This window comes from Labrus mixtus, chromosome 14 (assembly GCF_963584025.1).
Source record: "Labrus mixtus chromosome 14, fLabMix1.1, whole genome shotgun sequence".
NCBI classification, from domain to species: domain Eukaryota; kingdom Metazoa; phylum Chordata; class Actinopteri; order Labriformes; family Labridae; genus Labrus; species Labrus mixtus.
The window spans coordinates 17,191,766-17,218,071 of record NC_083625.1 but is presented as its reverse complement, the minus strand read 5'-3'; the positions used below and the strand labels follow the sequence as shown (position 1 = coordinate 17,218,071).

The window sequence follows — 26,306 nt, the reverse complement described above, 5'->3', positions numbered from 1 at the left end:
TGCTTGAATGCTTTGAACCTCTCCTTTACAACACAAGCAGCTGTAAGTGTTTCAACAGTAATTAACCAGAAAGAATATGCTGTTACTTTCTTTTTTGTGTTGTGAATGGGACCGACAGTATGTGATAAACCAGAAGTTGAACAAAGTCATTTGAAAGGCTAATACTGTATTGTAACTGTTTCTACAGAAGCTGAATACTAATTGAATGTGTGACATAACTTGGTAAGTTGCTTCTGTAGCATTTTGCCTGTTTTAGTAGACATCCTCTTATAACATTTCCCTTTTTTGCACATGGTTTGGCCTCTTTTGTCACCTTTTATTAGTCTCTTTAACAAAAAAAGTCCTATGACCTTGACTCCTTAAAACTTTCTTGTAACCTTATAAGACCCAACATATCCAAAACATATCATATGATGAAATTGAGAAATATTATTGCTTTTAAATCTGATACGAGCAACACATTTAAAAAAGTTGGGACTGAAAATGTTGTGAAATGCTTAAAAAAAACGTGATAGAACATCTGTTAATATGATCAGCTGGCAACAGGTAAGCCACATGATTAAGAGACTATCCCAGAGAGGCAGACTCTTTGTGAAGTAAAGGTCGGAAAGGGTAAACCACTCCATGAAAGACTGTGCTGGCAAATAGTGCAACACTTTTATAATAATTTTCTGTAAAACAAAACAATTGCAAAGAATATGGGGATTACTACTTGTTATTTTTTTTACTTGTTGTGTATTGTGATTGTATTGTTTGTTTGTTTTATGTATGAGTTGACTAAGTGGCAAATTAGTTTCCTCAAATGGGATTAATACAGTTTTCTGATCTAATCTAATGTAATCTGATTTGATCTAATCTAATCTTCAGAAATCTCTTTATGCAGGGGACAAGGGCAAAAACCATTACTGGGTGGCTGTGATCCACGGCCCTCAGACGGCTCTGCATTAAAAACAGACAGACTTCTGATGTGATCATCACTGCATGGGTTCAATAACACATCCAAAACCCATTGTCTGTGGACACAGCTCATCTCTGCATTTACAAATGCTAGCTGAAACTCTACTATGCAAAGAGGAAAGTATATATAAATCAGATCCAGATCACCATCTTCTTTGGGTTCGGGCTCATTTAAAATGGTCTGAGGAGAAGTGAAAAACTGTCTCTTTCTGACGAGTTAAAATTGGACTTTCTGTTTATAAATCCTGGAACCCTGATCTCTGGGCTAAAGAGGAGAGGAACCATCCGGCTTGTTATCAGTTCCCAGTTCAAAACCAGCATCCACAATGGTATGGGGGGTGTATGAGTACACATGGCATTGTTAACCACATTTGAGAAGGCTCCATTAATGCTAAACCATATACAGATGTTTTGGAGCAACATATGCTGCCTAATAGCCTAGGCCTTGCATATTTAAGCAAGACAATGCCACACTCTGGATGTGTTACAACAGCATGGCTCTGTAGTAAAAGAGTCTGGGTAACAAACTAGCCTAGCCTGATGGGGTGTCAATGTTGAACACATCATCACATTCTGTTTTTTTTTACATTGTACACAACATCCCAACTGGTAGGTGACCTTGAGTGCTTTGAAAGGCGCCCTTAAATAAAATGTAGTATTATTATCATATTCTTCTTCTTCTTCTTCTTCTTCTTATTATTATTATTATCTGCCATGTAGTTTGTGTTTCCTGCTGGCAGACTTCAGTAAGCATTAAAAAGTCTGGCCCTTTAGTGTTTTATTGCTTAATAGGCTATGTGAAGCCCCTCTTGTAGGCCTGTTTTATTAGGCTAACATTAACGTGATGCTTTAGTCGGCTCATTCACTTTACATCTGTCTAAAACGTTTAAAGTATGCATCAAAGCATTTTTGATCGTAAATGTCTTGTTTGCAGAGAGTGGAGTGCTAGTGATTGTTTCTGGCAGACAGCAGGGAGGGAGCTCATTGCAGCCATGATGATGCGGCTGCTGCAGGCGGAGTCTGCCGCTCTGACCCCTCTCTTTCAGTCTAGCTGGCTGCTGTCCTGTCATCGGCCTGGGTGTGGTTTTTTTTTTTGCAGTCAGGGGTACCGTTAGCAGGAAATCAAGCTGCGGTCCATTTCACTGAAAGGTGAAACAAAGAGAAAAAACACTCCGTCGAGCGTAAGGCTGAAACATTTCTTCGCACTTGAGCTCACGGTAACGAGTGTTTGCTCGAGACGGTGACACGTTTTATTGGCGCCGTTGTTCTGATGGGAAAAAGTTTTCTGTGCTCTCACCAGCTGCTCTTCTGATTCAAGAACTTTTTTTTTTACTGTAAAGTCTGAAGCGGCCTTAAAGAAAGGAAAGATGCCGAAAACGGTAAGACGGGAACTTTGTTGTGTCTATCATGTGAAAACCCCGTTTCTTTGTATGTTTCTCTCTCCATTCTCCCCTTAAAACACCATTTGGGATTTACTGTTTGACTTTGGTACTTAAAAGTAACCTTTGAGTGACCTTAATCGCATCTCTAGTACATGTAATAGGGCTTTATTGTCTTTTACATCCCTTAAATCGTATCCGAGGATGAGGGATTACTGGGGTACTTTCCGTTAGGTGTGTGCGCGTGCGCGCTCCCGCCTGTTTGTTCATTAAAATTTGCGCCTTAAATCAAATCATTCATCAGTCACTCCGGCTTTGTACAACACGTTAGTTACTTACTGTGAGATTCTCTCCACTGCTATAGAACCTGATATTACATTTATAGAATCGGCTATGAGCGGAAGCGGCTGTGTGGCCTGCAGTAGCAAGCGAGCTAGTCCTCCAAAGGCCTCCTTTTCATTCAGGTCTAACAAGGAGGGATTTGAACTGTCATGTAGACCAGCTGTGGTGCCCTAATGTGGAGCAAATGAACGCAAGCCTTAAACATAGAAGTAGTAGCCTTTCAGGGGAGGGACTAACAACTATCATGCCGTATTGTAACCTAGGCCAAAATGTAATTAATCTGAACTGTGAAATTATCTGCAGCAACCAAAGCTAACTATAAATGTGCTGGTGCTGGTGTGGCTCTGAACAAAGAGAGAAGGCCACACACAGACTGGACCCCTCTTTTTATTCAGGCAGCATTAAGAGTCTAGTGCTTCATCCACGGTAAACAAGTGAAAGTATTTGTAGTATCTAACCCATCTGCTTCCCCTCAGAATGCTTTAGTAGCGAAGAATACAATAAACAAACTAATATGTGTGTCTAGTCTGTTTTATCCAGTGTTTACAGAGCTGTGATAACCACGTATACACTGTGATAATGACAGGAACAGTGCGCTACAAAAAGAGTCACACATCACCCCTTAGATAAAAGGTGCTGCTATTTCACAGTGTGGATTCATTGAATCACTAAATCATCGTTTCATGGAGAAACTTCATGTTCTCTGTGTGTGTGTGTGTGTGTCTTCGTACGATGTATACACAAGTGTTAATGTAAATACTTTTAACAGCTGTGTTATATGTTTCACATATAAAATGAAAACTCACTTGTGAACTCTTGCACTTCCCAATTACAAACAGAAATACAAATGGTAGCAAAGGTCTGGCTTCTTTCTTCCTGTAGTATTGTTTCTGGTCGTATACTTCCTCAGTATTTTTTCCAGCTGGCAACCAGAAAAAATGTCATCGCATCCTGGCATTTAAAATGCATTAAGAGCCTGAACTACTTTCCTTTTCCATAAAAGGAATTCTTAGGGTCATATCAGCAATTTCTGAAAAAAAAATTGCAGGCAAAGTAATCTGATAAATTCATTTAAACGACATTGCAGTAAAAACAATGGTATTGGGTCTGTTAAAAAATACTGATTATGAAGTTTTCAGTTAAGACTTTTTTCACAACATTTGACTTAATATTAAGTGAAATTGTGACCTCAAGAAACACACGTTTATAAAATCATGTCTTGCTTTTCATATTTATTTTTAACCTTTCACTTGGAGTCTTGCCGAGTCTCTGTGAATGCAGCTGTGTCACTGTTAGCCTCAACAACACCAGATTAGCAGCCGATAGAGTATAAAGCATGCTACTGAATTAACAGCTGGGGACCTTTAAGGATTCAAAAGAGGCTGTTTGGCACTAACAATGAGTACACAAGCACAGGGAGTCTGTAGGGAAAGTGCAGCTGTGTCATAGAGATGTTAGCCCATACATGATAAAGAGATAGAGAAGAGGAAATGAGAAGTGAATTGAATAGACGACTGAGAGGAAGCCGAGGGATTTACTTGAAATGAGCAGGAACAATTAATAATGACCTAAAAGCATTGCGTTTATAACCAGCCGACTTCTAAATTATATGTGGAACACAAAGGAAAGTTTATTTTTTAGCAAACGGAGCACACCCTATGTGATGTGAATTTCCCTCCACAGGATCAATGCTGGATCTGGTGGATTTAAGTCATGAAATGGTTAAAACCCACATCTGTTATTAACACCATGTAGAGGTGTGGTAGGAAAGACTTATGAAAGAAGGAAGCTAGACACTGATTCAGCAAATGCTGTAATGCTAAGTCCATACTATGTGAAGGTTTTGTCCCCCATTTTCACTCACATCAACAAGCTAGCTCATAGAAGAAAAGATGAATGTATTAAAACAGGCCCTGTATAATTGAGTGTTTTAGTAGGCTGTAACAACATTGGTGTTTTAAAAAAAACAATAATTATTGAGAAACTGTGTCTTTGCTTGACGTCTCTCGACTGGCAGTGGTTCAGTTTCCCAAGGAAGTCATGTTACTCAAGGTTTCTACACTTACATCAGTTCCTCTCTGGTTATTTCCTTGCTTGCAGCCTTATATGGACTTTCATATTACAGCCGAGTTGCTCTCCTCCCTGCTTTCCCCTCGCGTGGTCCTCAGATGCCATGCTCCTTTTTAGATTGCATTAAAGAAGTGAAACAAGCTTAGTGTGTAGTTTAGGTCTGTGTATATCATTCTGTAAAGTTTATTTTCACATCCTAGTGGATTTAGTTCTCTTTTAGATTTTTCAGACGTTGCTGTGAAGTTAAAGTTGTAGCTCTTGTTTTAAATAAACACCCTAAGTGACAAAGAATTGATTTCTCATTGGGCCATTTTCTCTCAAGCAATTAAAAAAAAAGTGATATGATGTTGATACTAAAAACGCACACCATGTAGTTAGAAGAACAGTTTATGTTATCTTATCTGTATGCCTGTCTGGGCCTGCCCTTGACAGCAATCACTGTTTACTCTGTTATTTTCCTACTTCATGTTTGAACCACTTCAGTGTTATTACAGCAGACACCTAGCCTGTTTATGAACAAGCTCATTGTTCAAAGCTTGCAAATAATGCTAATCAAATTACAACTTCACACAAATCCCCACGCACATACACAGCCATCATTATAACACAGAACTTGAGCAAAACTTACCAAAGGAGTCCATAGTGTATAAATCATGACAGGTGCCGTTGTATGGTCAGCGGGAACAAACTTTTAACAAGTGTGGCCGTAGAGAAATTATAAATGGAAAGACTCCGAGGTATGCAAACAGGGGATTAATGACTGTGTAGTGCACATAGCAGAGCAGATTAACAGTGTGTAGAGGTAGGGCTGGTGGTGCACAAACTACAATCAAAACTTCTCGGGCTTTTGCTCTGACAGCAGGTTCAATGTTTGCTGTTAGGCGAGAACTAAACTTCTGGAAGTAAGTTCTTTGTTCATTCGTTCATCAGTTTCTTAGCCTCTTTTTTCTATAAAAAGCTGCTGTTAAAAAATGTAACAACATTTGATATAGCCTATTATTACTGACTGTTCAATAATATTACAATTAGATGTTACAGTGGCATGAGCTCATAATTCTCATAATTATTTTGCTCTTGTTATTATGACAGTGTCTCTTACAACCAGTCCAGAAATGCTTTAAAGTCAACATTATAATGCATCATTACCACACAGTGAAGAGCCTGTGGTTTATTGGTTGTTCATGTTTTTGTGGTTCATGTAAAGGTCAGCTTTGGAACATATTTTGATGACTTTGAAATGTCCTTATCCCGAGTCATATTGATGATTGCTACTCTACTTAAAACATAGAATTAGGTCAATGTAAATATCTGTATATTGGAGAGCATAACAATGGAACTATGTAACATTGAATCACTCTATCAAATAATCAATTATTCTATCTGTATTTGTATAGCGCCAATTTACAAATGTTATCTCGAAAACACTTTTCAAAAAGGACTAGGTGTACGTGTTGTTATATTATTATTATTATTATTATTTACAGACAGACAGACACAATATGAATCCACCATGAGCACAGTACTAAGCAGCAAAGTTACAGTGGAAAAAAAACACTTCCTTTAAGAGGCCACAGCAGCAGGCCGTCCACACCAATGATTCAGTGGAACATATGAGACCAAGATATGTGGTTAGTAGCTTTAAATGTGAATAATTACAGATAGTGACATGCAGTAAATACAATTATTTAAAATTTGGAGGAAAGAAGAAATGTAGACACATTTATGTTGCCTCCCGCTTTGTTTTTTTGGATATGTGAATGTATAAATTGAACAGTATATATATATATATACAAGCTGATTTTTTTAAACCGTACGAATAAAACGGTCCTTAGAACAGGGCTTATAGTTTGCAGCAAGATGGCAGGCACTGATAGTCAACATGCAGGGGTCAAAAGGAAGCTAATATGTCCCATGAATAAAGGCAGCTTGAATGGAATAAATATGATGAAGTCACTGTGACATCAAGCCTTGAGTTTGGTATTTTGGCAGGCTTCTTGGAGCCAGAAGCTACCATTATTAGATCGAGAGGTTAGAAAAATATTGCTATGCGGAACAACAAAGAATAAAACAAGAACTTGTTTGTTGTTAGTGTAGCAGTGACTTACAAAAGTAAGTTAGGAGTTAGGAGTAGTTTGATTTTCTTATTGAGCTTCTAGACAATCAAACATACTTTTTGCAATTATTGGAGTCACCCCTAGCCCCTAGCCCTTCACCATATTCCCACAGCGATCGTGTCTCAGATTTCTTGCTATTTCAGTATGGAAGGGTAATGTCAAACTTCTGTTTGAGTTTTCAAATTGTATAAACACAGGAAATTTTACAATTTATCATTTCACTGCTACCATATTGATCAGCAAAAAGTCAAACATTTAATGTTGAATAGTATATTTGATATCCTGTAAGCTAACATTTAACATCCTGTAATCTTGGCATCTAATTTATCCCCCCCCCCCCCCCCCCCCCCAAAAAAAAAAAAAGCATGGTAACATCGACTTGGTACCGGACACAGTGATGAGAACCTTCCTGCCTACTAAACACATTGCTCTGTCACGTACAGAAGAAAAAAACAGACAGTCATCCATTAACATGAGGATGCAAGTGGTCTTTATTTTGGTTTTCACTGTGCTCCTTAACGACTAAGAGATATCTCTGTGGTCCTGGATCTAGTTGGAAGGATTGTGGTTGTGAACAGCACACTGAGATAACTCTTGTCTGGGAATGTCAGGATGCTGAATAGATGATGGGACATATAAGAATTTTCATTTTCATTTACAACAGACAACAGCTACTTTCCTTTCAGATGGTATGAGGAGTTATAGAGAACATGTTCCTACGTTAGACCATATTTGATCAAAGTCTCAGTGAACCAGAAATAGCAGCAGTGTTTCTGTAGGTTGATCTGCCTTTTCAATGAGAAGCTTTCTGACTTTCAGTGGTTTCACTTCCTTTCCCTGACAAGTTAACCTGAGATGCTTCTCAGGGTTCACTTCTGGGGTAACTTCTACGAAGAACTTTTCCATTTCCTACAAATGAACGCTTTCTATATTCACTCTCTTGTTTTCTGTTTTAGCTTTTATCCATGGCCCAACAGAGTATATCAAGGCTTTAAGATACACAACTCATATAAAACCTGACATAATCTGTTATTAAGCTAATACTGTTAAGGTTAGGATCCAAGAAGTGGATAGCTATTTATATTTCCCCCAAATATGGAAAATGTATCATGTTCTAATTATTCCTGGCTGAATGTGTTAAAGCTGTTTAAAATGAGCATGTTAACATGGTATAGTAAGCATTTAACTCAAAGCTTTACCTTACAAAGCTGCTAGCATGACTTTACATTTAGTTGTTGTGCAGCTGGCTGTTATTAAGAGTGCCTGTGTGACATTTGGCATTTGCCCCATGTGGATTTGACTTAAAACTGACATATAGATGTCCCCATATTTCAAAGTGTTTATTGTTATATTTCGACCCAAGAGTACATCATCACTACCTCAAATACATTGTCAATTCATTTGTATTTACTGTATTTATTATTGTTTTATAAATGTTTATTTTTAACTCATTTATTCTCATTTATTGCTTGTTTTTCAAAGGGTTCAGAATGTTAAATTGTTCAGAGTGTTGCAGTTCAATAAATGCAAATGATGCAGATGTTGTCAAATCAGTGGTTTAGGTTTAATAATCCTGATCTCGATATCAATCAAAGCAATGACAGCCTTAACATTTAGTCAGTGTTTTTACATGAGAACTCAAGTCCAGGACTTTTTAGTAGGGGGAGACTGATATTGATTTTTCAGAGCCAATACCTTTACAGATTTTTAGAAGTTCAAGAGACCAATAACCAATATTTAAAACCGATATGCATTTACAGTAATAATTAAGATCTTTCTGTCAAAAATTAGAATTTAGAATATTAGAAGCTCCAACACAAGACTTTGTTTTAATGCTCAACCAGAGACTTTGCTCCTGCTCCAGGCCGCTCTCGTCTATGTGCATGTCAGTGGAACCCAGGCCTCAGTGTTGATTGGCTGTTACTCGTGTGATGTCTAGCCAGTTAGATAGTGTGGTGGACAGGACAGTGGGTGAGACAGAGTGGTGATTAAAAACAGATCCAGAAGGAAAGACACACCTGCAAAGCCAAGTAGCACACTTTTCAATTAATTACTTTAATTGTTGATCAGAAAATATAACACTGATACAGATAATTGGCCAAATGCCAAATATCGGCCCCAATAATCGTCCAGGTCGATAATCGGTCGGCCTCTAGTTTTTAGATATAATAGTAGTATGACAGCTGTATGGTTTTGACATACTTTTATGAAGTCAGTGTAGAAGAGGATTCTAGAGAAAAGCTTCACATTACAAGAAATTGGCTCATTTAATGGTGTGATTAAACCAAATTGGGAAATTGAAGTTGAAGTTTTAAAACTGGTCTTTAGATACCTTAGTATAACTTGTTAAATGTTGTCTTGTTCATTCTGCAGTGAAGTTTTTGTGTAAAAACAGTTGAGAATAGACATGGAAACAGGACATGTGGGCCTGAAAGGGGTGTTTAAGAGAATGTGCTAATAATAGTGTGCTAAGTGTTTTTGAGTTCTGGGCATGAGAGACACACCCTAACCAGACTGGAACTGTATGAGTGTAGTTCCCTTTTCATGCAGCATTAGCTGTTCTGACTCAGGAAATGAAACTGCTTAAGCTCAGGCAGGCGGATCATGAACTGAAGTTGAATCTGCACTGTCAGAAAGAATGTTCATGGACGCTGTCAGTTTTAGAGAGGGTTATGTTTAGCTGACTTTAGACTTCTGTGTTGGAGTTCAGTTATGCCCAGATTGAAGGTTTCACTACAACTTTAACTGCTGCTCATGACAGGAAGTGACAAGAGGGGCAAGTGTCCTGAGCAATAAATGGGGTCCTGCTGACATGAATGGGAAAGAACGCAACTCTAATCAGCCCCGCAACCGGGAAATAATGCATACCATTGTTGTTCAGGGCAGGCGGGGGCCTCCGCCTGCACAGTTATTCCCCAACAGACATGCATGCTGCTGTTCATCATCTCTAAGAGAAAGAGAGAAATGCCTACATGGTCAGTTTACTCAGCTTAGAATCAATTTGTTTTGTTTGGAGATTTTGTGGAAGGTTTAATATATTATTGACATATAATTTCAAAGTGCCTCACTAGCTAAATGTCCAGCTGTAACAAAGTATGCCAACATCACAAAATCTGTTCTTGTTAAGGCGGAGAGCTAAGCAGACAGCTGACGGGGTGCTTGATACATGACAGGAAGTAGGCGACTCTCATGAGAACTGGGTGTTTTGCTGCCGAGCCTCACAAGGCTCAGCCACTAGAGGATGTGGTTACTTCCTGCAGATAAATTCTATACTGAGACAGAGCCAGATTGACAAAGTTTGTGTTCATAGTGAGGAGCTATGAAACATTACTTTTTTTTTTTACCTGTTCAGTGGATACAAATCAACATTTTCATGATATGTTGATGGTTTGGGTGGCTGATTGTTCACAGTCGCAGTTTTTTGTGTTTTGGAGACATGAACTTTGAGTGGGTGTACACTGGGGGTTATGGGTGCAGCCTTTCTACTTGTGCACAGCCAGGGTTATTCAAAGATTCCCTAGAGCATAGTTCAAAGCAGATTAACAGAAGAATATCTTTAGAATTGTTCACCATTATACAATGTACATTTTTATCCATGGCATCAAACACTCATTATTTTTCGAATAACTATGAACAAGTCAGAAATGTATTCTAAGTTACACAAGGTAAAAAATGAACTTGAGTTAAGATGATTTTTTTATTTCCCCAATTTAAGCACCAAAGGATGATTTGCTCAGTCGTTCTATTATTTGGGGCAGCTTTTCTTACGGTTTGTGTCTGATGGAAATTGGTTAAATGCGATTAAAGACAGCCACCCTTAAACAAAACCTGTAGATCAATCAGCAAATTTTCACAGCTCAAACAAGTCAAATATATTTCTGAAAGACCCTCAAGAGTCAGTATTATCTCCTGACCATTCCAAGAACAATAACCAAACTCTGCCTCTGCCCAGAAATAAAAGATGTCATTAAACAAAGTACATGTTAAATGCATGTTCTTTATCTGAAAGGCTGACATTTTACATGTGGACAAAAACATCTCTCATTCTTTCTCTCTGTTCTCCTCCTCAGATAAGTGTAAGAGTCACCACAATGGATGCTGAACTTGAGTTCGCCATTCAGCCCAATACAACAGGGAAACAACTCTTTGACCAGGTATGAGACTCTTCTGACAAGAATCCTCGTTGTGTGTGTTTTGCCAATAACTTTTTGAAACAAACTTTATGTGACAGCACAAGATGTAATTTATTGCTTTGATTTTTTAAATTCTTATGATCTTGTAACTTTTGTAACCCCAACTTAATAATAAAAAAAAGCTATAAGAACTGCTATACATGTACTGACAGAATTAAATATTTTCAGCTATACCATAGTTACTATTTTACAAGTGGAAAGAAACAGTATTTATCACCTACCTTTACCTAGCAACTGCAGAAAAATAAACTTTGTGTTTTAAAAACAGCTTGTTCCTTTTGTTTGCCGTTTATGCACCCTGTTGGAGAACAGAGTGTACCTTCATGTTGGTGAGGAAGCTTGTGGATTAAACTTCTGCTTTTTATATTTAAAGGTTGTCAAGACCATTGGGCTGCGGGAGGTTTGGTACTTTGGGCTTCAGTACCAGGATACTAAAGGTTTCTCTACTTGGCTCAAACTCAATAAGAAGGTGAGCTCTTACACACAAAAATGTCAAACACAGCGTTGCCCCCCTTCTCCGCCACCATTCTGTTAAAGCCAGGTCTATTTATAGAAGTTTAACCTTCACCTCTCACCCATGTCACGTTTTATTTTAGGTGACAGCCCAGGATGTGAGGAAGGAAAGCCCGCTACTGTTTAAGTTTCGTGCCAAGTTCTTCCCTGAGGATGTGTCGGAGGAGTTGATCCAGGACGCCACACAGCGCCTGTTCTTCCTGCAGGTAAAGGAGGGAATCTTGAATGACGACATCTACTGCCCGCCAGAGACTGCCGTCCTGCTGGCGTCCTATGCAGTGCAAGCCAAGTATGCAGACTACAACAAGGAAGTCCACACACCCGGCTATCTGTCCAGTGAGCAGCTGCTGCCTCAGAGGTAACACAGGTTAAAGACAGATGCAACCGCTCAGCTGGTGTATTTGTATGAGACGTGTTTCTCTGCATGATTCCTCACACTCTGATCTTTCCTGCTGTTGTCAGAGTGCTGGACCAGCACAAACTCAACAAGGACCAGTGGGAGGAGAGGATTCAGGTGTGGCATGAAGAACACAAGGGCATGATAAGGTAACCACAAACACATGTACTGTATATGTGCACATAAGCATGAGCACAGTTTATCCCACTTGCTCTATCCGATTATATTAAAAGAAAGTGATGTGTGGGTGACCTGAATCTGCTGATTTTCAGTCTGATCGGCCCTCACAAATACAGACGATTATGTGCTGATCTCAGACTCACAGGTGCCGTTTCCTGTGTGAATACAGTGACACAAACAGAAATGGACGGCTGCACAAAACAAGCTAACATGTCGCCAGTGTAGACATAAGGTAGAGGGTAAATGGATTTGAGTTTGTAAAGTGCGTTTCTAGTCTTCTGACGACTCAGTGCTTTTACACTGCAGGTCACACCTACCCCTTCACACACTGGTGGCAGAGGTTACTATGTAAAGTGACCATCAGTATTAGCTAATCCCATTCATAGTCATTCACACGCCGCCCATGAAGCAGCGGGAGCAACTTGGGGTTAAGTGTCTGGCCCAAGGATGACATGTGGCTTCAAGAGCTGGGTATCAAACCCCTGACCTTCCAGTTGCGAGATGACAGACTTTACCACTGAACCTCAGCTGCCCCAAGTGGTAGAGAAACAGGTTTTGCGCAAAGGAGGATAAAAACAAACCGTTTGTCTGCATTTTAGTCTGCACTGCCCGTACGTATGGTCGCGCACCCGCTGTCTCTGTTTCTACATTGCGGGCGGGTGGAGCGCATCACCAAAAAATAAATATCTAATTAATATTCCCTTATGATAAAACCTTATTAAAAAGTTTGACCTGATGTTAGAAGTTTTTTAGATTAATATCAATAATTAACGAATATGCACATTATGAAAACCACAAATAGCGTTCAAAGAAGCAGGGAGACACAGAGGCAGACAGGTAAGAGTCTGTAATTGATCTTTTTTTTCAGGAGTCTCGAGGAGTGTACTATTCTTGGCCTGTCTCAAACCAAGTTTGCTTTTGGAAGCCTTGATTTAATTAGTAGGTAGTACAGGAGGTATTTTGAATACTGGTCTTTAAATTGTGTCTGGGTCACAGTTGATCTAACTTTAAAAAATGTTCTATTGATCTAATTTTTACGTCCTTGTTGCTCTACATTTAACACACAGTTTACAGAGAATCAACCACACTGTGCTCCAAACTCACAACCCTAACATTATGTCCTTCTTATTTGTCAACAGAGAGGAATCCATGATGGAGTATCTGAAGATCGCTCAGGATCTGGAGATGTATGGAGTCAACTATTTCAACATCAAGAATAAGAAAGGAACAGAGCTGTTTTTGGGAGTGGATGCTTTGGGCCTCAACATTTATGAACAGAATGACAAGTAAGGGGTTCTGATAACCGTTTAAAAGAACATCTTAATAACTGAAACCACCCAAACTGAACATTTTCAGTATAGTTTTAAATTACTGCATTTAATGTAATCCATTTATTTATTCATTCATTCATTTACTTAAACTAATATAGCCTAATTCAGGGCTTAGCATTATAACTGGCCTGCCGGCCCGGACACATGATTCTTGTAAGATCATCAAGTTAATTTCTGCTAAAGCGTTAACGTCTCACAAGTGTCTGTGCATGCACGTGTGTATTAGTTAAAAGGAACCACTGCCACCAGCTTCACTGCTGTCACTCCGTGTGCAGCCTAGCTACATTTGGATTGTGTCCAGAAGGCCAGTAGCAAATTAAACTTAATGTCAACTCCTGCTATCCAGCTTACTGCATCTGACCAAGACTTCTCGGTTTTGCTTTGTCTTTTACAGAATGACGCCTAAAATTGGATTCCCTTGGAGTGAAATCAGGAACATTTCCTTCAATGACAAGAAGTTTGTCATTAAACCGATTGACAAGAAAGCGCCTGTAAGTCAATACTTCAAACAGAACTTGATAACAAATGATAAATGATTTGTTTTTACTTCTAATGGACATCTCTGTTGTTTTCTTTCTAGGACTTCGTCTTTTATGCTCCCAGACTGCGCATCAACAAGCGCATTCTGGCTCTATGCATGGGAAACCATGAGTTGTACATGCGCCGCCGCAAACCTGATACCATAGAAGTGCAGCAGATGAAGGCTCAGGCTCGGGAGGAGAAGAATCACAAGAAGATGGAGAGGTAAGCTGTTGTCAGGGAAATAACCAAACATAACACAAATATAATATTTGGACTCTTGACATTAAACTTAAAGTGTTAAAACGATTTAGTAAACTCCAGATTAGCCTAATGCTCGAAATATTCTTTACATGTTATATGAACCTTTCATAGTATATTGCTGCAAAATGAAAACATTTTATATTACAAAAAGATTATTTGCAACAACAATTATTAAAACTTGGAGTCTAACACTGGAGCTCTACTATGATAATCAAGTCTATTATTTAATATCTGATGTACGTATTATATTTTTTCCATGTGCTATGTAGACCCTCCTGATTAGTCTTGTACACCTTTTCCATTAGAGCTCTGCTGGAGAATGAAAAGAGGAAAAGAGAAGTTGCAGAAAAGGAAAAAGAAAAGATCGAAAAGGAAAAGGAGGAGTTGATAGAGAGATTAAAGCAGATCGAGGAGCAGACAAAAAAGGCCCAACAAGGTGGGTGACCTATCAGTCTTCTGAACCGATGTAGTGACCCCCATGTTCTTCTCACATGACATTTACATGTAGTGCTTCTCCATGTGTGTGTTTGTATGTGTACACAGAGCTGGAGGAGCAAACACACCGGGCTCTGGAGCTGGAGCTGGAGAGGAAGCGTGCACAGGAGGAGGCTGAACGCCTAGAGGCTGATCTGAAGGGCGCTGAAGACGCCAAGATGGCACTGCTCCAGCAGTCTGAGAACCAGATGAAGAACCAAGAACACCTGGTCAGCCTTTAACTACTATTTGTCTTATCTTTAAAAAAGGCATTTAAAAGAGTAAATGTAAGGTTTATGTCTAAAATAATGTAAGTACTGATGCTTCAAATATCAAGAAAGTAAATGTTGTTCTTTCAGGCCACGGAGTTGGCTGACCTTACTTCCAAGATCTCCCTCCTGGAGGATGCCAAGAAGAAGAAGGAAGAAGAGGCTGAGGAGTGGCAGGAGAAGGTAACAGAAATTAGAAACAGCTGTAAAAATACTCTAACTATCGCAGCAATAAATCTCATTGACAGAAAAAAATATTATAAATGTTTAGACAAAAGAATCCACCTTTCATGACAGCCCCATAAAATACCTTTTATCTTTGTCAATAAACGATTAGGAAATAATATTTTTTTGTACTTTTCTAACCAAGATTTGTGTAAATCAGTGTAGTGATGAAATATACAACAGAAAGCTCAAAGTACTTGGTCTTTTTCGATTCTCAAAATCCAAAACAAAAAACGCCAACCAGAATTTACATTCTACCAGTTGTTAATTATCCTGTGACTTCTTCCATATGAATATGAATTGCTTCCATTGCAGCTTTAATCTGTAGTTTCTGTATATTTTCTTACACAGACCTGTTTAAGTCATCAAAATTAAAATCTAGCATTAGACGGACAGGGAGGTCTCGGGGATAATCTAAACTAAAATCTCATTTAAACACATATGACTTCTGTTGTAACTTACTCTATATTGTGTTGTAGCGGCACATTTTTCTCATCAAGTGATTAATGTAATATGTTAACAAAAGGGGCAGTCACTTCTTCACTCGGTCTTAAGCACGTGTCAAGTGATCGTCTATAGTGGCATTCAAAATAAGCCTTATTTGGTTTTGGTAAAAGGGACTTTGTCATCAAGCATCATTCCTCCCGCTGATCACATCGGCCCTCCTGTGTGACACAGGGAACACAGACATTCCTGACCTCCTGTTGTCGTGTGCTTTTTTTTTCGGGGGAGGGGTGGACGCTCACAGCTAGCCTCATGTCTTTTTTGGGCAAAACAATGTGTGCCAGCTCAGCCCCTTCACTTTTGGGGGGGAGTGTGACTCATGCTGTTTGTGGTGTGGGCTGCTTTCTTTGTGGGAGGGAAATCCTGTTTAATTCTTGTGCTAAGTAATGGTTTCCATGCTCTACATTTTTGGCAAGCACTCAGATGAAATTCCAGTCTCGTTCATAATGGACTCTTTCCCCGGACCCTCATAGCACTAGAACTTTGATTCATATTGTCTACACTTCATTATTTGTTTATTTGTTTCCTTGCCTGTGATACAGTAGGACATTAAGAGTGTTTTTTGTTTTACCTTATTTTTGGTTAAAAAAATTCTACAAACTAAAGCATCCAGCAGGTTAGAGCTGAAATGATGAGTCAGTTCTTCCTTCACTGACAGATTATTCATCATTAGCACCACCATGATACTAACTTTTTTGGCTTTCAGGCTAATACGTTAACAACTGTTAATGGAGTATAATTTGATGCAATCATCAGCTTGATTTTTTTTTATCCCTTGGACTTTTATCTGGAACAACAATTAGGTCAAAATTTCAATCTGTGCTTTACATTTATAACTAAACCCTTGAAAAGATTGTCTTTCTTTTCTGTGATGAACATCCAATGTTAGCATGCTAATTCGCTAAATAAGGTAAATATGGTTATTTAAGCTAGCAGGCTATAGATTTGTGTTTAGCAAGTGGAGAAATAGTACTTAATTGCTCTTCTATTAGTTGTAAATACATATCTTTCCATCGAGCCCTGTGAATACACAATCATCACTGAGATATCTCCGTTCCTTCAGGCTACCATGGTGCAGGAGGACCTGGAGAAGACCAAAGAAGAGCTTAAAAACAAAGTGATGGCAGCTCACGTTCAGGAGCCCCTCAATGCGGAGAACGAGGACGAAGAGAACGATGAGAGTAACGCTGAGGCCAGTGCTGACTTCACGTCTGCTGCCACATACAAAGACCGCAGCGAAGAAGAGCGTATGACAGAGGCCGAGAAGAACGAACGATTGCAGAAGCATCTACTTGTAAGTCTTATAAGTAATATAAGTCATATTCCATATTTGACATGTGATCTGCCATATTATTGGAGTATATAAGAGTATATTATAAGAGTTTGGATCTTGCTTTTTATCAAATATTTTACCAGAAAAAAGTTGATCTTACTCATTCCAAGTTAACTTTTAGTATGTCAGTATACAGCTTCAGGTAGATCATTTAAATGCACTTATCACATGGACAGATATAGAAAAAGCTAAATGTTTGGAAGAAAATTGAAGTTGATTGAAAAGTAAAAAAAAGTTGTGAATCATGACTTAGAGTCTCATGATTCATATCGACATGAGTATGTGACAATGTGTAACTAATGACTTTAATTCCAGGCTTTGAGCTCAGAGTTGGCCAACGCTCGAGACGAGACGAAGAAGACGGTGAATGACATGATTCACGCAGAGAATATGAAAGCAGGGCGAGACAAGTACAAGACCCTCAGACAGATCCGGTCTGGAAACACCAAACAGCGCATTGATGAGTTTGAATGCATGTGATGTCTGCGTTCACTATTGCTAATGCTAAGAGCCCACACGGCTGGGCCAGTCTGCCTTGACTGCAGTCCTGCCTCACTCAAGCTGTCTCCTCTGTACCCAAAAGAATCAGATCCAAAACATGACGTGGTTACACAAGCACAGCACAATGTACAAATATGGATCTGGAAAACTCCATTTGTTATCATTCCTTACTTTGAATTTAGGCAAGTCACTGGTTGAAAAGGGACATACTGTATTTTATTAGTACATGCCTCACAAGGGTTTATGTAGCATATTAGCAGTGGGCTCATGTCTCACTTCATGACACATTGAGTAAACATTTTTTAATTTCTTTATATGTTTATTGTCACATTTTTGTATCCTGATTACAATATAAAAGTCTGAGAGACCATTCTAAATTTCAGCATGCCTGTAGACGTGTTTCTGCTGTAAGCATTCATTGGTTCTTCACGGCAAGCGGTTTTTGAGACCAATATTTCTCCCATGATTCATTGCGAGTAGTTTTAAAATGAAGTGCACTGTAGTCTACAAAACTAAATGCATATCGAATGATTCTGAAGTGCCTGTGTGGAGCATAAATAGAGCAGTATTATTTTTTTGTAAATTTACTATTTTTACTTTTCATTTGAGTGTAATTCCATGAAGGCAACTTTTACAAATCACAAAGTATTAACACCCCCTTTACAAAACACACATCATATTCCTGTCTGATTTTATTCTGAAAATCTGAAAACATTCAACACTATTTGCAAACAAATACAAATTGCAAAACAAAGTGCAAATTTAGCATTTTTCTCAAATAAATAAATGCTTAAAAAAAGCAGATATTTCCACTAATTAACTTTATTTGGCATAATCCGGAAAGTTAGAAAGTTGTGTTTCCCCTGCACAACATTGAAACAACTGTTAATGAAGTGTACATATTGTAGCCACAATAAGGCTCCGTGTAGTTCACAAAGGAAAAGACAGATGCATTTATATCATGATAAAACTGATGCAAATCTTGTGTCTAAATAGCTTTTAGTGATTTTTTTTTTTTTTTTTTAAATATAAATACACTGAATAATTGAAGACATTTGAAAAGTTAGTGTTGGCTGTTTCTTACATTTGTTGAAATGGTAAGTTTTGAGTATTCTTCCAAAAAGAATGTAAATCAGTGTCATTTCAATTCAGCATTTCAAGATCATTTCATTTTTTTCTATTTTCAGCTGCACTGACAAACCATAGCTTACCTTTCAAATGAGTCAAACCTAGAGGAACACCATTTCTAATGCATGCATTTTTCATATACAGTATTTAATAATGTTTGTGTATTTTGTGATTTGGATTTTCAGTTGTAATGAAATTACATAATGTAAGGTTAACGACAGACACCACCAAGGATATTTTTGTACTATACAACGTAGAGGTGCTTTTTTTAAAGAGAAAAAAAAAGAACAGCATTTTGATATGAAGTAATCGGAAAGCCCACTGCTGAGATTTTGAACTTATGGAAGAAGTAAAATCTTAAAAAACTTTCATTACAACAAGACATTCTGAATACAACTGAACCCAACAAACTAGTTTCATAGCATTTTGGAGTCTGACATGTGGAAGGCTTTGTTTTTGTGGATATTCAGAAATCAGTGTTTAGTGAAAAAAAATTAAGTGAAAAAAAAAAGTGTTTTGGCAAGAAGTATTTCTTTGAAAATGTATTTTGGTTTCTCTCTTAAATGCTCTTGCCTCTTGATGCATAAAGTTGTGTAGCTGCCACAAAAGAGAGAAAATGCTGTTATTGCTTTTTTGGATACTTTTCCACGCCTTCAACTGTAACTTTGAATGCTGCACTGTTTGTTCTACCTGAAGTGCCATGTGTTGACAGCCTTTAAAGAGTCAAGTTTCATTTGAGCTCACGTCGTCATGAAAAATAAAAGTCTGAAAAGATGCTACTCAATATTTTGTCTTGAATCAAAAAGGACTGAAACATCATTGATACTGTAAACGGACAGACAGTGCCTTTGCCTGGGTTCATCAGATTTTGCTGCTTCAAGTCTTCCTTTTACCAATGAATAAAATTCCATTTTAAACCTGTATTTCTTTCCTGAACATTTTCTTTATTTAACAACCATTAGAATAATTAATACATCTACTGATGCAACAATTCCAGTTGTTAATCATGAAGTGTTGCATATGTTCATCTTGACCTTTGTGATGTTTATAGATTTACATCATCAACCCTGTATTTCAATAAACATCGGACCTGCTTCAAGCCCATCCATCCATACATCCATCCATCCATCCATCCATCCATCCATCCACCCATTCATCCATCCTTTATCTTTACCGCTTTTCCTGTTCAGGGCCACAGCGGGGTACACCCTGGACTTTTCACCAGTCAATCACAGGGCTGACAAATAGAGACAGACAACTAGCAACACTCACATTCACCTACAGGCTTCAAGCCCAAGAGTGGAGAAAAAAGCTTCCACGATCCTCGTCATCATCACTGCTGCTTTTGCTCTACTAGGTGCAATTTTGCGATGAGCCACACGATGGCAGTTTACCCCCAGTAAAGAAACTATACACTGTGTAACACATCAGTGAACATTTGGTCAATGATACCTGTTTAACATTGAATTAACAGTAAACATATCTGCACACAGTTTATCTGAATACATTAAATGTGGCTTTTGAGCTTGTACAATTGCATTCACCCGGTAAGACAACATGACTACATGAGATAATCAAAACTATACAATATTTGTTAACCTATAGTTGGTCCTTGTATTTTTCTCCTGCAAACATCAGAAATGTAAAAAAAACCACTAATATCTCTTGGAGAAAAAAAGTGTAATGGGAAAAGACTCAAATGACACGTTATGTTATGTTTCTCAATTTTTTATGTTTTTGACATTAAGAGCGTGGTTTAATCTCAAAACTCAAATGTGATAATAAACCTGGTGACTGGTAGGCAAACTTGCTTGTGTATATGTTATTTATAAAAGATCACATTTATACTGCCTGAAGCTTCTGCCTACTGAGTGCAACATCAGACATTTGACATGTTATCAAATGATCTATTGAATGAAAAATACTTTTTTTTTTAAAACGTCTTAGTTTTAAATTCTCTGTTTCCTAAGTGTAGCTAGTGTTTGAAATAGCAAGTATTTTTGCAACAGGAAATTCAGTTAATTCTTGTCAAATAAATTGATGAAAATCAACCTTAACTTTCTCAACACCAAAGAGAGGTGATGTTTTTTCATCTTCTACTTCCCCTTCGCTTGTGGTATTAGTGGCCTGAGCAGTGTGTTGAAATAGCTCACACTTTGAACTGTCACTTAGAGATAAGCTGCCATTAGTTTGCTGTCAACAAAACGTACAGTAAACACTTCATCCGGTCACATAGAACAAGCAGATAAATAAAGTTATTACTATTATTGTTAATAGTATTATTATTATTATTAGTAGTATCTATATAAACAAAGAAAATCTGCAGTAATAATCTGATACCTGTTTCAGAACTGAGTTTTCATCTGCAGTAAAAAAACAAGCGTCAGAACAAACTGGGTTTGTGTGCATGGAAAACACCCAGTATGTGCTGCAATAACAGAAACAAATGCAAAACAACATCAAAAAGGATGAAAGTAAGCAGGTACTGTGAGATTTTTGCATCTTGTAGTCACATTTACTCCTAAATGAATGCATGTAACCCTTATTACACTTAGTATTTTTTCTAAATATCCCCTTAGTAGACTTAGTAGACATAGTGCCTCAGCACCAGAGGATGTTACGTTTAGGTATAAAGGAAAGGATTTATAATGATTTAAAAAAATGTCACAAAACCTTGTACCCACATCATATACTGAGACTAAAAAAAAAGATTTTAGGTTAAAAGATGGATGTGACATTAAAATCTCCACAGCAAACCAAACTGTTTTATTTGAAGAGCCCCCGAGCTAATTTCACCTTGGTGTACAAACTTTGGTAAACACTACCTGGAGTCATACCTTAAACCAGACAGGAAGCCCACCATCTTGAATGTATTTTTATTTTTTATGTATTTGTGAGTACAGTTTAAAGACAGAAAGATGTGTTTTTGATTAAATATACACCTGATCGTCAAAAATATTATTCATAGCCACAGTGCCAGCTATTCCAATTTATATCAATGCCAGAAAACATTTTTCAATATGATGTCATCTATAATTCCTCAAACCCTATAGTGTAGAGCGTTGCGAGTCGATTTAAAGGGTAAGTACGTATAGGCTTAAAAACTTTACTCATTTGACAATGGATTGTTTGATTTTAGACATCTAAATCGATGTTTGGCATTTGTTCCTATTTCCATTGATCATATTTAAAGAACAGGTCATTTGTTTACTAAGTAGAACAAATCAAATGTAGGTACACTTCTAAGCTGAAGAAAACATGTGCAATACACTATACTAAAATATTAGCATACACTATACTTCAATATACTGTACTTAAATAAACTATACTTTAAAACACAATATTTAAAGACACAGTACTTTACTGTACTTAAATAGACTTTAATAGACTATACTTAGATAATGTAATAAATGGTCCCATACTATATCCTTTTCTTCATCTTCCAGAAGTATGAAAAAATATTACATGAGACAAATGAAATAGAGTATTTAACTTTAATTATTAAAAAAAAAGAAAAAGAAACATTCTCTGCCTGTCAGCACCTGTGTGTTGGTGTGTGATGCAGACAGGTGTTTGATTGAAGAGGCCATGCCCTCTAGAGACAAACACACCGATAGACAAAGGGTGAGGAGACACAAGGGATACACAGGATCGCAGCCAGAGCCAGGACATCCTCCTCTCTAGATCCTTGCTTGTGTTGTTCTTACTCGCTGATGTCCTTCGCTTTGGAAAAAAGGGTTTGTTAAATGACTTGAAGATTTGTAGAATGATGCTTTATACATACATGCAGAGCTTACAAGATACAGGTACCTCACTGATTGGTTAAGGGAATTTAGGCAAGTATAATTGTCTAAACGTGCATTGTGTTTTACAGTCAGGGGGTAATGTATGATACTTAATTCAGATAATCTCTATTCTGTGTTCAACACCACTGCTTTGTTTGGAAATGTTCTCCAAAATCATTAACATTGGCAGCTCCAAGCTATCAGGGTCCGTCACAAGCAGCCCTTTTCCTCCTGTAATCCCTGAGCCTTGATGTTTCCTCATCTTCAATTTACTGCAAAATAAGAGCAACACTCCACTCAGGAGGCTTCTGTGGACAATTAACGTACAGTAGTGATGTTCAGTCACTTTGTATAATAAGGAAGCTCAGTGCACAGTAGAGTTGTAGCCAACTAAAGGGAAGTCCAGAGAGTGATTCATGGTGCATTAGTCCAGGGTAACTTGAGGAAGTTACGCAGCAACGTGCTTGGTACATTCTGGTTGCAAAAACAAAAGTGGGTTTTGTTGGAAAAAAACAGAAAAAGGAGCAGTAATAAAAAAATAAAAAACAGTTTAGAAGTCAAAGTTAAATAATCCAACCTCACAGAAAGGCTTCATGGACAAGAGGAGATCCGTCTCTTTTTCACAATCCTCGTACCTTATAGCAGAGTAAATAGACCACCCATCAGCAGTGTCCATCACACTAAACACTGATGCTTTTTCTTACAATAGGAAGGAGCAAGAGGAGATGTTCAACATATAGAAAATAAACAAAAACCCACACACATCTGGATAAATGTACCCAGCATATGAGACACAATCGAATAAATAAAACAGCCCTGACACTCTGATCATATTCAGACTATTCCTAAGCGTATGTAATCTAAACTCTACACTGTTTGATCTAAATTTGTCTCTGACTAAATGTCAAGGTAGTGGTCAATGCTTCCTGTATTTTTAACTTTATAAAACTACATACATTTCCAGAAGCCTTCCTGCAACAAAATGGTAAGAGTGCATGAATGCCACAAAAGGCGAGTTGAACTGTTGACAATGTCTCAGCAAACGTTTATCTCGAAAGCTGTGAGCCACAGAAGCCTTAAACAGCATTTCACAACCATGACATGTTGACACTTTATTTCCACACGTTTCCTGAGCACTAGCTTTGCAGTTATCTTCCTTGTTTTGACTTCCTCTTTGCAGGGTTAAAGCTTAATGGTCAAACCAACTGTCTTGTACAAAGTGTCATCATTGTGAACTCTCGTGACAGACAGAGGAGCAGTGTAAGGACTCATCTGCTGAAACTTCAAAAGATCTCTACACTCAGGTAACAGTTCATTGCTAAAATGCTGTGTTCATAATAATAGCTTTTGGTTCAAAGTTAAATGCATATTTTTGACGTTTTTTGGTCCTTTATGTTTAAATTGGTATAAGTGTTTTGTTTATTAAATCAACAGGGACATCTTTGATTTGGTGAGACCAGGCCCCCCACTTAGTGTATTTGACAAGCTGAGTTTGACACTCTGTATCCGTGAGTGTCAGTTTGTCAAATACCCCAAGTGAGGTGTCACTTGTCTACAAGTTGACTCCGCAGACTAAGCACACAATTCTGCAGGATGATCTACCGTACCAAGGAAAGACCAGAGCTGCAAGCTGGAGGTGCTTTGCAACTTTTGACGATATAGACAAGGTATACTGGTCAAAGTGGTAACCATGAAGACAGACAGATGCTCTGTCACGTCATTATATGTTTATCTGCAATGAGGGGGCAGAGTTAACATCTCTCATAAAGCCTACGTACATCTGTTAAGGGTCCACATATGTATCAGTGAAACAGTAAGGGCTTGTTTGAATTTTGGAGAGTTAAGTGAGGAGATAAACTCGCTAAAGAAAACCCTAATCTCATGAACCTAGACATGTTTATCCTAATTTATATTTCAAGGGTTTTAGGATAGTTACTATTTCACAGTCAAACTAAACATACTGTTACGCTCTGAAATAATAAAGAAATAACACAAATAGTACTAATTATAAATATCATTTTTAGTGGATGCTCAAAATCCTAAGAATAACCCAATAATAACACAAGTGTCACATGATGCTAAGTGTTACTTCCGGTTGTAAATGTATCTCATATCTTCAGACTCTGACTTGGTAAAGAAAGGGAAATAAACTAGTTGGACCTCTTTTGAAGAATTTGTTTCCTAGGTAGGCCTACAGTTTAAATACTCAACTAAAAGGAATCAACCATGAAGCAACAAAGGTTAATGTGGAGCATTTTTTTTACAGCCTAATCTGTTTCTAAATGGTTAAACTAACATTCAAGAGCTGCGGACAGAAGCTTATCTTCCAACTGACTTATACAAGACAACACTTATCGTCCTGCCTTACATATCCTGTTCGTGTGGAGTCATCCGGTGTTGCCTTTATGTGCAAGAAGAAATGTGTTTGACATTCAAATTGTAATTATTGGCTGCATTCTCACTTACTGCATGTAACTTCTGTTTGAACATTAAACACAATATAATGCTTTGCCATTAAAATGTCCGTGTCATAAAAGTTGTTAAAAGTTCTAACTTGCTTGATGTCTGTAAGAATCAAACACCTCTTTTCACCTTTTTTATTTCTTCTACTGTGCATGATTGCAGGAGGAATCTGGTTCCATATGGTGGACTTACTGTGTCAAAGGATGCATGAGTAAAAGTGTGTTACCCTTTCATGGTTAACATATTCAATAAACATTGATTGTGTTCGGTATACTTGGTATTAACAATTTTTATTTTAAATGATACTGTCAGGATTTATATCCACAGCTTTCTGTGTAGATAGTCAGATTAGATCATTTGAGTCAAAGAGTTAAAACATTTCCTTTTTTTCAACGTTTAAATGTGGTTATGCACGAAAGCCAAAAAACATGTTCCATGTTTATTTCAATGCTTTCCGGATAATTTATTTTGAATTTATTTTCTTGAATGAAAATTAGTCTGAAACGGGATATGAAAAAGGGGTTTGAAGCACACTAAAACACTAAAAGGACACTTTATGATTTTATCATATCTGTTTCAAATCAAACACATAAGCATAAAGATCAACATTAGACGCTCCCGGTATAAAATGACACACAGCCAAAGCACGTTTTAGATGCTATCTGTATTTTCAGAGGGCTACAGGCCTCCGATAACGCTGCTAACTTACAGCTTCTTACTTATGTTACTGCACCCCTGTTTCCAAGAAAAAACAATTCCACACCTGCAATGTTACCAGACGTCCAGGGGAATGACAGAAAAAGAGTCCATGTGTCATCACACATACAGTCAGACACATTTTTAATAAGAGGTTTTTATCAAATACTCCAAAGTTGGATATGTATCTGCTACTCTCACCTTGCATCTGTGAAACTAAAGTATGACAAGACAATGAAACAGGACAGAGAAAGTGTAATAAAAGTTACATGCATTCATTTAGGAGTAAATGTGACTACAAGATGCAAAAATCTCACAGTACCTGCTTACTTTCATCCTTTTTGATGTTGTTTTGCATTTGTTTCTGTTATTGCAGCACACACACTTCTCACCCAGTAAGTGGTGGTAGAGTTTCACGAGTTTGATTTGAACACTCAGCACATACTGGGTATTTTCCATGCACACAAACCCAGTTTGGTCTGACGTTTGTTTTTTTTTTACTGCAGATGAAAACTCAGTTCTGAAACAGGTATCAGATTATTACTGCAGATTTTCTTTGTTTATATAGATACTACTACTAATAATAATACTATTAACAATAATAGTAATAACTTTATTTATCTAGCGTCTTTAAAAGCACAGGTTTACAAAGTGCTTTGACATAGAAGC

The 26,306-nt window shown here is 37.7% G+C and overlaps 1 protein-coding gene and 1 long non-coding RNA gene across 3 annotated transcripts; both read left to right on the top strand.

The window, feature by feature from the left end:
• Positions 1 to 1,999: 1,999 nt before the first annotated feature.
• Positions 2,000 to 19,614, top strand: LOC132988275 (moesin-like). Of its 2 annotated transcripts, XM_061055560.1 has the most exons (13): positions 2,003 to 2,336; positions 10,933 to 11,016; positions 11,429 to 11,524; positions 11,652 to 11,926; positions 12,031 to 12,114; positions 13,285 to 13,431; positions 13,871 to 13,967; positions 14,057 to 14,220; positions 14,565 to 14,695; positions 14,803 to 14,963; positions 15,093 to 15,185; positions 16,795 to 17,025; positions 17,380 to 19,614. In XM_061055560.1, the coding sequence occupies exons 1-13, from the start codon at positions 2,325 to 2,327 to the stop codon at positions 17,542 to 17,544; spliced, it is 1,740 nt and encodes a 579-aa protein (XP_060911543.1). In that variant the 5' UTR covers positions 2,003 to 2,324; the 3' UTR covers positions 17,545 to 19,614. The 2 variants fall into 2 exon arrangements, with proteins under 2 accessions (XP_060911544.1, XP_060911543.1); XM_061055561.1 differs by lacking the exons at positions 16,795 to 17,025; positions 17,380 to 19,614 and adding an exon at positions 15,489 to 15,535 and having other exon boundaries at positions 2,000 to 2,336; positions 15,093 to 15,207.
• Positions 19,615 to 23,665: 4,051 nt separating this feature from the next.
• On the top strand, positions 23,666 to 25,212 carry LOC132988274 (uncharacterized). The gene is made up of 2 exons (XR_009675796.1): positions 23,666 to 23,782; positions 23,913 to 25,212. It is a non-coding gene; the product is annotated as an uncharacterized LOC132988274 (long non-coding RNA).
• Positions 25,213 to 26,306: the final 1,094 nt, after the last annotated feature.